Source organism: Ursus arctos, unplaced genomic scaffold, assembly GCF_023065955.2.
Source record: "Ursus arctos isolate Adak ecotype North America unplaced genomic scaffold, UrsArc2.0 scaffold_6, whole genome shotgun sequence".
NCBI classification, from domain to species: Eukaryota; Metazoa; Chordata; class Mammalia; order Carnivora; family Ursidae; genus Ursus; species Ursus arctos.
Window position 1 is genome coordinate 21,152,876 of NW_026623078.1, and position 16,386 is coordinate 21,169,261.

Here is a 16,386-nt window from a genome sequence, read left to right on the forward strand (position 1 = left end):
ACTTCACACCCTCACCACAGAATATTAACAAATTTTCTGATCTTTGCCAACTTGATAGTTAAAAAAGTTTATAATTGCTATAATTACCTAACCTTTAATTATGAGTAATGTCAAACATTTTTCATGTGATTAAAAGTTTTATTCTGTTGAACTAACCGATCAAATCTTTTGTGGTGAAGCCAGAGGACAGAAAACTTTTTTCCAAATTCTATTCAAATTATCTTCTGAAAGATAACTGATTATTATCCTCAGACTTAGGACTTCTAAGTACCCTAAGCAAGCAGTATACCCTGCCATTCAAAGTGGCTTCAGAACATTTAAGACAAGCATTAAAAGAACAAAGATTATGTCACACGTTAAAAAAAAACCTAAATGTATCTACAATGCAACATTTATTTCTTAAGCTGCCTTCCTTCTGCAGGACTTTTTCACCTCGCAACAAAACAATTCCTATAAAGAACTCGGAAGACTAACATTATACCACTATAGGATAGTTACACAGAAACATGTATGTTTCTAAGTACGTTTTTGCAAAAGCAGGTACACCCACCTCACTCCCTGTATCAAACCAATGCTGCCAACTTACCCATTAATAGACTGGAAAAGCTTTTCATATTCCTCGTTTGTAAGATCAGGCCTGAAAGCAATAAAAACAGTTACAAAACATCCATTTCTAAAACCTAAGGAAAAAAGTAAGGCTGTAAGTGAAGTTCCCACATTAATTTTAAAAAGACAAATGAAAAATAATTCTTAAATACCAGACAATATCTCTCTCCCTTCATAGAGGTATTTGTTCAGACTACATGAAAATCACATACTGTAATTCTTTTATCCTTGCTTTGCTAATCAGACAAGTAAACATGTTTTTCTGTGGTCTCATATAATTTAATACTGTGAAGTACGTGTTAATATGGAAAACATTAAAGACCATGAGATGTGGGCACCAGTAATTTCTCTGCTAGCTGAGAACTATCAAAAACACATAAGGATATTCTGTAGCTTTATACAAAGATGAAATAAAGAGATTTATTAATATGCCTACCTCAACTACGGGCAGTTTGGGCAGACAAAAACAATACATATAAATGCCAAGTCTCTGCTTCATCCCACCCGTGCCACTAACTGCAAAGATCTGGAGACCACTGTGTACTCAAAAGTCAGAAGGGTTCCGACCTAGGGATAGGCTACATGCACATCACTGTAGACAATTATTCTGAAGCTAAGTCGCCCAGGTACTCTGAAGCTCCTTTTATCGAATACCACTTAAGAGCTCCTAACATCACCATGTTATTGATGATTTTATCCCCTTCTCCAGAAAAAAGTCATGGGACTAATCTGTGAAAATTTAGTTAAGTCACAGTAAAATGGGTTTGCTCGTCCAGAAGTTCAAGAAAATGCAAGGAGAGAAGAGAGCATTATGGTTATGAAATTCTTGCAAGAACTTTCCTATATTAAGCAGTCTTGTTTCTATAACAGAATAACAAGGCATGATGCCCTCTCAATCAGCCATAAAAGAAGTAGGTTTATGATCAAATGTCAACCACAGTCCATTTCTGCCCCAGGGAATGTTTTAGGGGGAGTTAGAACACCTCTCCCATTATTAGATACACTTATGTGATGCCCAGAACTTGGCTGCGCTTTGTTGTGCTAGGTTCTTCTCTAAGTCCAAATGAGTTTTGCAAGTCCAGGTCTATTTAGAAGTTCATATGGGTGCCTGGGTGGCTCAGTTGGTTGAGCATCTGACTTGATTTCGGCTCAGGTCATGATCTCAAGGTTGTAAGATCAAGCCCCTCCTGCCGGGCTTCACACTTAGCAGGGAGTCTGCTAGAGATTCCCTCCTCTCTCTTTCCCCCTCCCCATGCTTGTTCTCTTTCTCTCAAATAAATAAATCTTAAAAGAAAAAAAAAAAAGAGGGGCACCTGGGTGGCTCAGTCAAACATCCGCCTTCAGCTCAGGTCATGATCCCAGAGTTCTGGGATCAAGCCCTGCACTGGGCTCCCTGCTCACTGGGGAGTCTGCTTCTCCCTCTCCCCCTGCCTCTCACCCCAGCTTGTGCTCTCTCTCGCTCACTCTCTCTCTCTCAGATAAATAAAATCTTTCAAAAATTAATTAATGAATTTAATTTAATTTAAAAAAAGAAGTTCATAATACTTCTCCCAGCGGAGAGCTATAAAGTAGTGGATGATATTGCAATGGTGCTTACCGTTATCTTAGGTGGAGGATAAATGGACAAGTGGCCCTAACTTGGGAAGTGACAGGGAGAGTCAAAAGTGAGTCTATATTTCCAGTATTCTGCCAGTCTCATCTCCCCAGACTGGATCAATAAAAAGGGAACCAAACAGTCAGGACCCAGAATCTTCCCCATGGATATTTAAACCAGGACAGACAATCATCATTGGAATGGATTCAGAGCACTCAGCTACATTCCAGGGACTTCTACCAGCTAGCCATGCAACCTGGTTTCAGTCATCTCATTAATTCTAAATAAATAAATAAATAAATAAATAAATAAATAAATAAATGGGGCTGCCTGGGTGGCTCAGTCATTAAGCGTCTGCCTTCAGCTCAGGGAGTGATCCCAGGGTCCTGGGATTGAGCCCCGCATCGGGCTCCCTGCTCTGCTGGGAGCCTGCTTCTTCCTCTCCCACTCCCCCTGCTTATGTTCCCTCTCTCGCTGGCTGTGTCTCTCTGTCAAACAAATAAATAAAATCTTAAAAAATAATAATAAATAAATAAATAAATAACTCCCATGTTGTCCATAACTGGACTTTTGGACCCTGCTAATCACTCTTAAGGGGCTTTCTTGTTGAGGGCAGGTTGGAGATGAAGTGTCATGAACTCCAATGCCCCAGAGACCAGACAGGGAAGATAGGCCAGGTCACATTCTTTGAATACAAATATTACTTGCATGTTGTCAGACTTTCTAGAAACCAAAGACCTTCTCAATAGGGCATGAAATAGTTTACTCTCTCTTTAACTAAAACAGCTTAAGTCTGTGATGATGGCAGATGACACAGTTTCAGCAGCGTGAAAAGGAGTATTAGGCATTATTGCCAATGGTGGACACTAGCTTGATTTAAAGTCAACCCCAGATGATTGTCTTGGGGGAAAAAAAGAAAAAAAAGAAAAAAAAGAAGGCCAGAAATTCAGACTTTTATGAAGTCTTCTGATTTGTAAATGTTTAGAACTGTTTTAAAACGCTGTGTGAACAAAACACATTTTTAAACCAAAAGCAGCCCATGGGCTGTCACATGCTACCTCTCAGGAGGACGATGCTCCATGGGTTCCACTAGTCCCACCGTGGGGATTTATGATAACTTCAGGGTACCAGGCACCTGAGAAGGCAGGAGACCAAAAACAAACTTCTTTACCTATTCCCGAATCTTGCCTAGGTCTCCCATCCTCCTCCTTTTCCCTTCTGAACCATGGAAGTTCAGAAATAAACTCAACATTATCAGTGTGGCCACTTCATTCTCATTCTGTGTTAGGTCCTCCTTTGGAGGTTACTCTGGGAATTGAGCGGCCATGTATTACATTGGTTTTATAGGAGTAAATGATTCTACTTCCAAGCAATATACCTGAAAATGAACTCTGCGAACCCTCACTGGGAATTAACCTCCATACTGACAGTCACGTTTTCAGTGACTCTGTCATAAATATCAGCATTCCGCTGCTAGTCATCAGGTTTCAAAACTTGCTCAGTTTCAAAACTTTCCCAGTTTCAAAACCTCCCGAGTTTCAAAACTTAACCAGTTTCAAAACTTGTCATTCTTGACTATTCCTCCCTATGTCCTTTCATTCCATTAGTCATCACATCTTGCTGATACTTTGAGAGAACATTTATCCATCGACCCTACAAGTAAGCCAAGCCCTGGTCACTTCACACCTAGCCCACCTCAACAGTCTCTGAACTGGTCTACCTGCCTGTGTCTCTCCCACCTCCCATCCAGGTTATCAGCACTGATATCCTAAAAGAACGCGTGCAGAAAGAGCTCCCGTGATCAAAACTTTGAAACACTGTTCTGAAGACTCTAAGCTTCTTCAGCTCTAAAACTCCGGTGTTCCAAATAAGGTTTCATTTGAAAAATTAGATTTGCTACGAAAAAAAAATGAAAGATGAATGTCAAAAGCAAATGGGGTAGAGATAGTTAAATGTCAAAGATCACGCGAGAAGATGATCCTTATGAAGCTAAACATAAAACCACTTTGTGGTACAAGTCTCTCAGTTGTAATGTTTGCATTTTGATTCTTATTGTCTTATTTGAACAGAACCTTTCTTTGTTGTAGCTTTTAAACGTGGAATTACATAAACAGGTTGCCCAGAGCAAACAGTTTTGTGTGTGAAATCACTTATAAAGGAATAGATAAGAGAGCTGGAAGATTCTAAAATATGCTAATTTGGGGTGAAAAGATATCATAAATACTTACAAGGTTGTGCTTGTTAAAAAATTCAATTCTTTCCCAATCCAAATATGACATGTCATTTTAGTCTTACTGGGCCATTATATCACAAAAAGTAATGTAGCTCCTTTAAGATTTGCAATTCTTGTAATTTATATTGAATCGACACTGCCGTATTAGTCATTTACAAACCTTTAAAGTACAGTGTGAAGGTATTTTAAAAGTCATCTTCTAAAAATCTCTTTCATTCCATAAGTGTTCCCTTGTTTTAATATTATGGAATAAAGCTGGTTAAGTTGTTGATTCTTTTACTCCATTGTTTTCCAAATGTCTGATGACTACCACCTTTCTGGGGTAGGAAACCACCATCTCATTCTTTACCTAACATGGCTGACAGACCTCTAACAGCACTGTAAATACAGACAGTTTCATACTTTAAATAATTTAATGACTCTAAGCATTAGATTTGGCAAAAGTCAGGAGCAATGTTACCACATTTAAATGATGCAATCATAGCAAAGGAAACGTTAATTTTCGAGATAAAAAAATTATTTGAGATAAAAGTTTTTATTTATACAGTGTAAAAAATGTTGGCTCATACCTTACTGGTACAACTCTTGCACCTGCAGACTCCAGATATTTTACATAGGATGCAGCAATATAGTATTTTCCCAGGCTTCTCATGTCCTTATTACGGCACTTTTGCATTAATACTCCTAAATTACGGAAGGAAGGAAGGAAGGAAGGAAGGAAGGAAGGAAGGGAGGGAGGGAGGGAGGGAGGGAGGGAGGGAGGAAGGAAGGAAGGAAGGAAGGAAGGAAGGAAGGAAGGAAGGAAGGAAGGAAGGAAGGAAAGATTGTTTTAATTTCAAACAATTTCCTTTTTCTCTTACTCAGAAACTGAAACACCTCACAGTAAAAATACCACCACTGTACTTGTTTAATTCACAGAATTAAATACAAAGCTTCTTCTGTAAGTACATCCACAGACTTTGGGAAGAGAGCAGTGGAGGCTGATCTGAGTTCTAAGTAGCCTCCTCTCTCTCACCTCATCAAGGAGACTAAATAAGCCCCAAAGCAGGTTTACAATAGCACCAGCCTCTTTCACAAACCTAGAATCAATCTCACATCCTTAAGTCTAGAAGGAGGCCTCTCCTCTCCCACACACTCAAAGACACATTGTTTCCTTGACCATAAAGCAAAAGAGTGGAAACACCTTCTGTCCACATCTCTCCAACATCAGCAACACTAAATTAATGTAAGCAATCAACATCTTGCCTCCTCCCCTTCAGACTATTACAATAGCTTCTTAAAAGGTCTCCCTATATCCTTTCTTAAACAATCCTCAACAACTCCAACCAGTTCTCCACATGTTAAGAAATCTGACCATATCACATTCATTCATTCATTCATTCATTTCTTTATTCAATATGTTACGGAATCATAATATATAACAGGCACTGAACTAGGTGCTGGAGATGCATGAGGAAACAAAACAAAAATCCCTCCCTTGTGGGCTTTAATCCTAGTGTGTGGGAGGAAGAGAAGAGAGGTCAAATAATTAACAAGATAAAAAGTTAAAATATAAAGTCTGATGACTGGTGGTAAATGTTAAGGAAAAAAAGTAAAGTAGAATAAGAAGGTGTGTGTTGGAGAAGGGGGAGGGGTTGTTCCCATCTATCCAGGGGAAGAAAGTCTCTTAAATATGATGGTCAGGCAAGTCCTCCCTGAGAAGGCAGAACATGACATTTCAGCCAGGGCTTCAGAGAGGTGAGGAAGTAAACCATACGCAAGTATCTGAAAGAAGAGGAATCCTGAGTGTAGGAACAGCAAGTGCAAAGGCCCTGAGTCAGGTGTGTGCCTATCACATCTCAAGGAGTCCATATGACTAGAGCTCTGTGTGAGCAAGGGAGAAAACAATAGGAAATGAGATCAGTGATAACAAATCAAGAGGGGGTATCCCCTTGTTTAAGAACCTCAATGGGTTACTAAACTTTTATAAACTCTACAAGATGCTGTGTGCTCTGCCCCACCTACCTCTCAGGCTGCCTCTTCCCGCTGAAACATTAGCCCCAGCATAGTACTGGCATCCAATATATATCAATACATGTCTGTCTGGAGAATACACCTGGGCCAGTATCATTCACTGCTTCACCATCTGGAACACTTCACTGTCCCCGTAGGCCATGACAGGAAGAGCTGTCTATACTAACCACTTCTCTATTTCCAGCTTGTCACAAAACTGGCATTTGTCAGGCACTCAGTTAACACATGCCAAATGCCAAAATTTGTTAAGACGATTTTTCTTGTTGTGGATAAGTAAGATCGTCTTCACAGAGGAAAAATGAAATGTGGTAGGGAAAGAATGAGGGAGTGTCACAGGAAATGGAGATGGAGCGGTACAAGGCAGGCAAGGTGAGGCACCACAAAAAAGGGTTTGGGACATGTGAACATAAGTACCAGAAAGGAGACAAGTGTATTAGAATAGGTAAGTTCCACCTACTTCTCCCCCACCCTGCCCCTTTACCCACATACTCACTTTTCCCAGGAGAAAAAGCTCAGGCTGTAAGTCCCTCAAAATGTGACCAAAATTCCACCCAAATTTAAAGCCACATCACAACTTTTGTGGTTTCCTTCTCTTTGAATTCTTTGCACTTCCTAATTCAATGCCTTGAACACAGTAGGTCCTTAGTTCACTATTTTGTCTTAAGTGATGTGACTGAAAGCACACTCTCTGTTTCTGTAATTGACCCTGGACTACCACCCCTTCTAGGAAACGGAAAAGAATCCCCCCCCCCCATCCCTTTTTCCTTTTTCCCTCCTCTCAGAGTACTCACAATTCCCAACACACTACATAGAATTTTATTTTGAGTGAATTTTCCTTGGAGAACCTAACCACCATTTTAAACAGCTATGAAATAAGGCATTCCAAGTTCCAAATATTGATACAGAAACCATTTGAAAATTGGGCACTAGCAATATATATGGGGGAAAAAAACCTCATTTACTTACTATTTAGTTACAGAATATGATGTTCCTCTTCCCAGAAGGTAAAGGAGTTTGAATGCCATAATACTACCTCTAAAATAAAGCCAATCTTAATTGTCTGACATAAACTGCTTTTGGCAAATTTTAATTCTAAGCTGATTGATTTCTCCTGGGTAGCCTTCCCCTTCCCTGTCTCGAATGTCTGTTCTGGCAATGCAAACTGATTTTACTCTTTAAAACATAAATTTGTTGGACACGAAAAATTACACGCTTCACTTTAACACCAGGATTATACACTAGGATTATACTAGCCACTGCTGCCCTCCGATGCTGAAGATGACAACATCCAAAGTATACTGTAATTCCTTGATCATCTGGTCAATTCGATTTTTATACGTATAATGCATTGTATCTTAAAATATGCCCTCACTCCGTGAAATTTTAATAAACATAATGTATGTACAGAGTCTGGTGAGTTAGCAGAAATTCGTAGCTATGTACAAAGAAGAAAACAATCCGCAGGATTCTTCCCAGCGCACCCTCCTCCCTTCCAACTTCAAGAGTCAAATGTATTTGAGGAAACCACCAGGCATCAGCTATATTTCGGCACGATCGAAATGGTGTCTTGGCTCGGCTCTTACTCGTGCTACAAATGAAGGCACACATCGTAACCCTGGACTCCGGTATTTCTAAGACGGGACGCAACAGCTGGAACCCAACAGCGGGAAGGGCCAAGGACGGACACCCGGCCGCAGGCCCGCGGCTCCCGCCCGGCCTTCTTACCGATGATGGGCTTCTTCGAGGTGGAGGCGCGAGGAACGCACAGCCCGGGGCTCGGCGCCCCGCACAGGACCAGGACCAGCACACACAGCAGGCGCTCCAGTCTCGCCATCGTGCTCGCCGCCTCCCGCCGCCTTTCAAAGGCACAGCTGGCAGGGCACCCAGGTCTGCTGCAGCGGCGGCGGAGGCGGCAGTGGCGCGGTGGGCGGTCTCCCGGCCGCGCGGGTGCGGTGGGCGCGGGCGGTCCTCCGCCGCGGAGCCCTATGGGAAATGCAGTTCCGGTGCGCGCGCAGGCTGCGGGGCTGGAGCGGACGGTTTGGGGGACTCAGTCGCTGCTCCTGCCCCATCGCTCGGCTCTCACTCTGCCACCCGCTGCTTCTGAGCGGCGGCCGGTGCGGAGAACACCGGAAACTTCTGGGTGGGCCGGAGGTAGGCCTGGGGTGGGTGGAATCTTCCCTTTCAGCAGTTCTACGGAGGTGACCTTAGGTCACCCGTAACGGAGCCCAGGCTCTCGAAGAGGAACGCCTGGGTCCCGGCCTGACCGAATCTTGTAACCAGGCAGCAAGCGGGGCTTGTGAGAGGTTCGAGAAGTTTCCCGAGAACTTTGCGCCAACTGTAGCTCCCGCTTGAAAGGCCAGACCATGTCATTAGGAATACTGACAGCCGAGTTGGGCCCTCCAGCGTTCCATGGAAGGATAGACAGTGACTTCGGAGGTAATTTCCACATCCTAATATTTGTTTTGAGGGTCGAGGCAGCTGGAGGAAACGAAGGGAAGAGGGAGGGACAATGGATGTGAACACGTTCCCGGGCGCGCGGCCTCACCTCCGAAGTGGGTCAAGGAGGGGTCAGCTTCTGGCATCCCCTATAGAGGGGCGCGTCCCCTTTACTGTTGGCCTCAACCACAGACTTGCCTGTCCTACACACATGGGCAGAAATGATAACTTTGGTTCCTGGGCGTTAGAAGTATTTTGAGGGTTCTGTTTAAAAATTTAAAAAAAGCTTTAGGATCCCTAGGCATATTTTGGTGGGAAGGTAGGTAAAAGACAGAAACCTTTTCCTTCTGCGTGAAAATCTCGGTGTATAGATATGGCTTGTACTAGGTGGAAGTGCCCACCTACAAGGGCCAAATTAAATTCAGAATAAAATTCTTTGAAAACTATTGGAACTCTTTTTAATCAGTGCTAATTACTGAGGAGGCAAAAGTGAATTGGACAATGTCTTTTTTAGAAGAAGTTTATAATTTAGTAAGGAGAAAAGACAGGAAGAGAGAACATGGCTTATGAAGAGAGCAGGAATAGAGTTTTGGTATTCAAGAAGAGTGAATGCAATAAGTAGTCTGGTTTGACAGGAAAACAATGCTACTGTAGAAGGGCGTGGCGAGAGATAAGCCCAAAGGATGTGGTTAAAGACGTTATGAAAGGCCTTAAGTTCTCAGCTGGTTCTGAGCCTGATTGAACAGAGGAAGAGCCTTGGTAAATATGAATTTGTGGCGTTGGAACAGGTATCTATCTGCAGAGGAAAAATCATTACCTGGCATTTTACACAAAAATAAACTCCATTTACATAAAGATGTAAATGTGAAAAACAAAATATATTCCAATAAGAAAATATAGTAGTACATGTTCATGACATTGGTGGTCAGAAGGATTTTATAAAACATTATATGAAAAGATACAGATGTTAATGGAGAAAAATAATAGATTTGACAGTGCTCTAGTTTTGAAACTTCTGTATAGCTTTAAGAAAGTTAAAGATAAGGCACAAACTTGGAAAATATATTTACAAAATATAGAATTTTTTAAAGTTTATTTCTGGAATATACAAAGGACTTAATAAGAAAGGACAACATAAGAAAGGAAAACAAAAGTTTTCCCAAAAGAAAACTAGGGAAAGAATATAAAAAGACAAACCAAACCTTCAATAGTCATCCGGGAAATGTAAATTAAGATAATACATCATATCCATCAGATTGACAAAAATGTACACCCTTGAAAATAATAATTTAAGTGTGTAGAAAATGAGAATTCTTTAACGCTGCTAGTAGAATTGTAAATTATTACAACCATTATTGAAACCAGTTAGAGAATATCTGGTAAAGGTGAAGATGCACCTATTCTGGGAATGCCTGGGTGGCCCAGTTGGTTAAGCGCCTGCCTTTGGCTCAGGTCATGATCCTGGGGTCCTGGAATTGAACCCCGAACCCGTGTATGGTTCCCTGCTCAGTGGGGGGCCTGCTTCTCCCTCTGCCGCTTGCCCCTCCCACTCCTGCTCTCTCTCTCTCAAATAAAATCTTTAAAAAAAAATGCACATATCCTATAAACCAGCACTTTTCAGACATACATATATACCCTAGAGAAATGCTTGGATATGTGAACAAAGAAATAGACATAAGTATGTTCTTTGTAGCATTTTTTTGGTAATAGTTAAATATTAACTGCAATGTAAATGACCTATAAGAGAATGGGTAATGAATTGAAGAATTAATAGACTATTAGAAAGCATGAAAATGAATGAAGTGGAGCTGCTTATGAACAAAGATAAATTCTGTTTTAATAAGAGATAACAGAGATAAATTGTGCTTGGGTCTAGAACGTAATGTCAACCACCTGAACCAGAATCTCTCCGCACATTTTCAAAAAAACATTATGTACAAGCAGTGCAAATATAATTACGTGTGATTCAAGCCTTTAGCAATATAGGAGACAGAGGATACCACAAATATCCAATTATCAGAAAATTGATCAGTAGCAAATTTTAAAAAACATCCTCCACTGCTGCAAGACATCTAGATGCTGAGAGTGGGAGAAGCAGGGCTTCAGAGAATCTTTGAAAAAGAAAAAAGGGAGTGGATGATTAAACAAAGCATAGGCAAAATCACACCTTGAAAGAAAATGTCAAACATTAAGGGCCAACATATTGAACACAGGTGCATCTTGGTGAGTTATAGCATTGGCTGTCAAGAAGGAACTTGAAAATAAGAGACCAGAAGTGGAAGCTTCAGAAAGTATTACTTTTGAGGAAGAATCAGCTACACTGACAAGTGGGTAGTGTCCCTTAAAGACATGGCAATGAAGGGAAAGAAAGAAGGGGAGAAATTAAGGATTCTACAGAAACCGAAGCAGTAAGTCATGCCAGACACCCCACCTCACTCCAACATACATAAAACTGCCACCACAAAAACATTATCTGTTAAAGGAATTACACGTCACTATACTGACACAATAAAATACTTTTCAAGTTGGAAATTGTCCACAAAAGGCTTATTAAAAAAAAAAAAATCAGACCAATGCAATGCAAAACTATTCTGAGATGAAAAGAAAGGTAAATTATAACATTTCACCTAATGAAAATTATCCCTCAAAACAAACAAAACTGTAAGAGCAAGGTCCAAACTAAAATATTTTCAAACAAGCATTAGATATGTGTGTATATGTGTAAGTATCAAGTCTAGTTCACAGCCTAAGAACAGAAGTGGACAAAAAAGGAAGGAATGCTTCAAGAGTTGACCGATTCAGGAAAAATATGAAGGAAAAGACAGAACCATCTCACAAATGAAGAATAAATTACCACTGTCTGTCTAAGGCAGAAAAGATTCAAGTAGAATTTTAATAAACATAAGTGAAGAAAAGGAGGAAACAACCAAAGGAATGAAAATGACATAAAAAAGTAAAACAGGTTTAAGAAAAAGTGCTTAAAACAGAAGGCAAATAAGAGTCAACATATGTATTATCGGAGTCCTGGAAGAAGAAGAAAACAAAGCAATGAAACAAAAGCAGAATTTATCACTATAACCCAAGAGACTTACTGTAAGTAAGAGAAAAATGGTAAAATTGACCTGAAATGAACAACTCTGAGACTTATTCTAGTAAAACTATTGGACATTAAGGAAAAAGAAGAAATCATGAAGTCCACTAGGCAAAATAACCAGTTTACTTATGTGGGTAAGAATATTAGTATGACCTCACACTTTTCAAGAGCAACATAAAAATCAAGGCAATAATGGAGCATCATTTCAAGAAAAATTCACATAAGTTCTTAGATTCCTGTATGCAGCTGAAGTATGAGGGCTATAGAAACACATAACTGTTCTCACACACCTTTTCTGGAAAACCATCTAGAAGATGAATTTCATCTAAACAAAAGATAACTTGGAAAATACATCAAAATAACTGATGGTGAGCATTTAATAGATTTAATTGTAGTACTAATGCTAAAATAAGAGTAGGGACATGGGTCAAAGAGTAGAATATAAACATATATTCTGCCCAATAGAAAGAATGCAAGTTTAAAAATGAGAGGAAAGCAGAGAGAAGAAGAAAAAACCAAAATAAAATCACTGTGTATAGGTATTGGTGGGAGTCAAAAGGTGCCATTTTAAACTCACCAACCAGGTAGAAGAAGTTAAGAAAAGAACAAAGGGCATGATAAAAGTTGTATAATTAACATAGATATAAGGCAGATAGATCCTAGCTGGAAAAGAGAAATCAGTAGCATTTTTTTTTTTTTTTTGGTAGTTTTATAGGCTGGCAAAAAAAAAAAAAAAAGACTGGAAAATATAAAGTACATGGTTAGATTTTCCTATGGGACATGTGCTGAATTCTGGGGTGGTACCAGAAACTGAGGAAGGCTGAGTAGGAAAGGCAGAGTGAGACATTCACTTGTCTTGCAGAGCTTTGGAAACAAAGTTCCATTAGAGGGAGGGAGCCTTCAGCAAACCCACAATAGATGCTTCAGGGCAGTTACCACATTTTTAACCTGCAAAAGATGGATACTAAGTTTAAAGTCTACCAAAGGTAGAACTTCAAGGCTGAGAAAAAAAGAGAGTATGCAGGGTATTAATCAGAAGCCCAAGAGGACCAGGTGGCTCAGTCGGTTGAGGATTGACTCTTGATTTTGGCTCAGATCCTGATCTCAAGGCCCTGAGATAGAGCCCTGCATTGGGCTCTGTGCTGAGCATGGAGCCTGCTTGGGATTCTCTTTCTCCCTCTCCCTGTACCCCTCCCTCCGCTCTCATGCCTCTCTCTCTCCATCAAAAATTAATTAATCAATAAGCCCAAGAGGAACAATCATGAAGAATGGGGATGAACCAGAGATGGACTGAATCTTACTAAATTAGCAACCCAGCATAAGACCTGATTGGATTGACTAGCCTTTCACTCTATCTGACAAAAGGAAGGATCACTGCTAATGGAAGATATTATCTGGAGCCTCTGTAGTTAAATGCAAAGTCTAGCATACAATAAAGTATTTTTAAAAATAAGCAGAAATAATAGTAGTATAAAAAGAAAAGTAAAATAGAAGACCCATAGGTGATCCTGATATTGCAATTAGAAGGCAAGGCTTTTATTTTAAATAAAATATGATTAATTTTAAATAAAATGGAGAAAAATATGGGTAAAATGGATAAGAAGTTTTCAGCAGAGAATTGGAATCTATAAAAAAGAATTTTGAATTCTGTTTATTTTGCCTGAAAAATAATGTCTTCTTGTGTTGTTTTAAAGATTTTATTTGTTTGACACAGAGAGAGAGAGCACAAGAAGGGGGAGTAGGAGAGGCAGAAGCAGGCTCCCTGCTGGGCAGGGAGCCCAGCATGGGGCTCGATCCCAGGACCCCAGGATCACGACCTGAGCTGAAGGCAGATAACTATCCAGCTGACCCACCCAGGTGCCCCTCATTGTTTTGTATAACTGCAAGACATAATATCATCAGAGGATCCTGTTTTATTAGTATGTGTGATCCTAAGACTGTAAGCATTGTAAGTTATCTAAGAAAAACAGCTAAACAAAAGCCTTAGTAAGTTTAATACGGTATAATGCAAAGCAAAAATCAAAAGTGTCACCTAGAGTAAAACACATTGAATTTTTCTTCAAAATCAGGAAGATAGCAAAACAGAAATCACCACTGGAATATCAAAGAATAAAACAGACCACTAGACCTAACACACACGTAACAAAACACAAGCAAAACTGATACCTTGTCCTTCCCACTGTACTGGTATGTATGTATTTATTCCCCCTCCCCACTGTATTTGTATTTAGATGTGATAAGTAAAATCTCCAAAATGACCTTTTCCCCTCAGATCTGTTTAAGGACCATTTGAAATGATAAAGTTTATTATTAGTAACATGTTTTTCTTAAACATTTATAATAACATTATCCCATCTAACTGGGCCTGGGATATATTTTTTTCCACCTCCAAAAGGGACAACCCTTTGTTCATTTCTAAGTATAGATGTGTTAGGTAACTGGATATTCCACCCTAATTTTACGTCAATTATTTATAAAATATAATTCAAGTCTGAGTTTCTCAACCTAGTTTTTACTTAAGAGTCAGAGTAGGTTCTTGTCATTGGCCACTTTTGCATTCCTTATTGCCTCTAGAGAAAATCATCACCAACAATATTTGACTACACATACTTGCGGACCACTTGATGGAAGTACCACTGACTGTCACTAAGCAGAGTCCTAGGTGCTGCTCATCTAAATGCTATAACATATAGGTCGCCAGTCATCAACTACCAGCAGATCACTCATGACTTATCTATCAAAAGATGGGTGTCTAGCTGCACCCTAGAATTTGCCCAGCCTCTTCTGAACTACCCTGTTTTAACACTTCCCCTCCTCTGTTCTTCATACACCTTGACATCTGAAAGAGTAATGGTAGTGGTATAGAAAGAAATACTCCAGCATTAGTCCTTGGGTAGGACTGGGAAGTGGCAAAAAGCAGTCTCATTACAACTACACTGGTCTCACTCTTTAGTCCAAAGAGTGTTTGAGGAGATCTCAGCTTATCTGTGCAAAAGGGAGAGCAGTCCACTTAGTGAGGCCCCAGTAAGGAACTCAATAGGCCACTAGAGGAAGAAGAGAAGGAGAAGAAAGAGGAAGAGGGGATAACTGGATAAAGTAAGGAGTATTAGCAGTGTGACATACATCCAGAAGTTGAATCAAGTCACTCCTTAGGCATCTATTTACTTTTAGTGAAACCAGTAAGTTCAGTAGAACAGGATATACATCTCTGGGGGCAGGCAATGCCTTATTAATTACAAAAGAAAGGGCTCTTCTCTAGTATCTTCCTAGGTAGGGCTCTACTTACTGAAAACAGGACCCAAAGACTTAGAACCACCAACCAGAGGAACAACTACAGCCTTCTTTAGCTAAACCCTGTTATACCTAGTTCTTGGTTTTTAGGAGAGCAGAGGGAAGCTGACAGGAGCAAACCTCAGGAGTTTTCTCTTATGACACTACTGGGAAGGAGAAATAAACCATCCTAGAACTTAGTAAGATGAGAGCATCAGAGTGGTCAGAGTTTAGCTGCAGAGTCTACTCTATCTCTCCTATGAATGTGTATAGGAATGTTTGAAACCAAGTGTTTTTTCACTAAAGTGAAGAAGCGGCATTTCTTTGCAAAGTCCTTTGACTCATTATGACATCCTCTAGATGGCAGGAAATTAACACAGCTTGCCCAGAACCTAATGGGAACACATGTATGAGAGCAAAAGGTTTAAAAATGGTTGAAAAAGGAAAAACTGAATTAATTTTAACTTGAAAATATATAATGTTTAATACAAAAAATTTAAAAAGGTTTAAAATGAGCTAACCAGCCCCCTCCCACACACACTTTTTTTTTTTTTTTTTTTTTTTTAAGGCATGAGACTAGGGGTGTGTGGCTGATTCAGTTGGTGGAGCATTTGACTCTCGATTTTGGGGTTGTGAATTCAAGCCCCATATAGGGTATAGAGATTACTTAAAGTCTTTTTTTAAAAAAAAAACAACATAAGACTATAATTAAAACTTCAAAAATAAGGTAAAGAGTTGTCACCAATCCATCCCACCCTATTTCCATACTTTCTAAGAAAGGTGGATTCTGGAAGAGATCTTTTGTTTTGCTAAGAGAGGGAGCTGGTTATGGATTTAGAGAAACCCCAAAGGAGCCCAGAGATGGGACATAATGAGGGATGAAGGAGAAAAAGAGGAAAGGAAGGGAGGTAAGGAGGAGGGAGGAAAGGAAGGTGTGGGGAGGGGAGAGAGGAGAGAGGCAACAAACAAAAGAGAAAGACTGTTCAAAGGTACATTGCGGTTTTGCTGGGTGATCTGTAATTTTGTCCTTTTTAACATTTCTATGTGGAATCTTTACTAGACATCTACGTTATTTATTAATGCTGTGTTGTCTGTATTGTGTGTCTGTGCCAGATGTCAGATTTCTCTCAACACAGCAAC

The 16,386-nt window shown here is 40.0% G+C and overlaps 1 protein-coding gene across 1 annotated transcript in view; it reads right to left on the reverse strand.

The window, feature by feature from the left end:
- Window positions 1-15,998, reverse strand: part of GGH (gamma-glutamyl hydrolase) — a 29,215-nt gene extending 13,217 nt beyond the window's left edge. Inside the window, exons 1-3 of the mRNA XM_026516424.4 lie at window positions 8,172-15,998; window positions 5,003-5,117; window positions 587-637 (exon numbers count right to left, since the gene is read on the reverse strand). Of these exons, the coding sequence (XP_026372209.2) occupies window positions 587-637; window positions 5,003-5,117; window positions 8,172-8,280 (275 nt within the window). The 5' untranslated portion in view covers window positions 8,281-15,998. The remainder of the gene's footprint in view (window positions 1-586; window positions 638-5,002; window positions 5,118-8,171) is intronic.
- Between the last annotated feature and the right edge of the window lie 388 nt (window positions 15,999-16,386).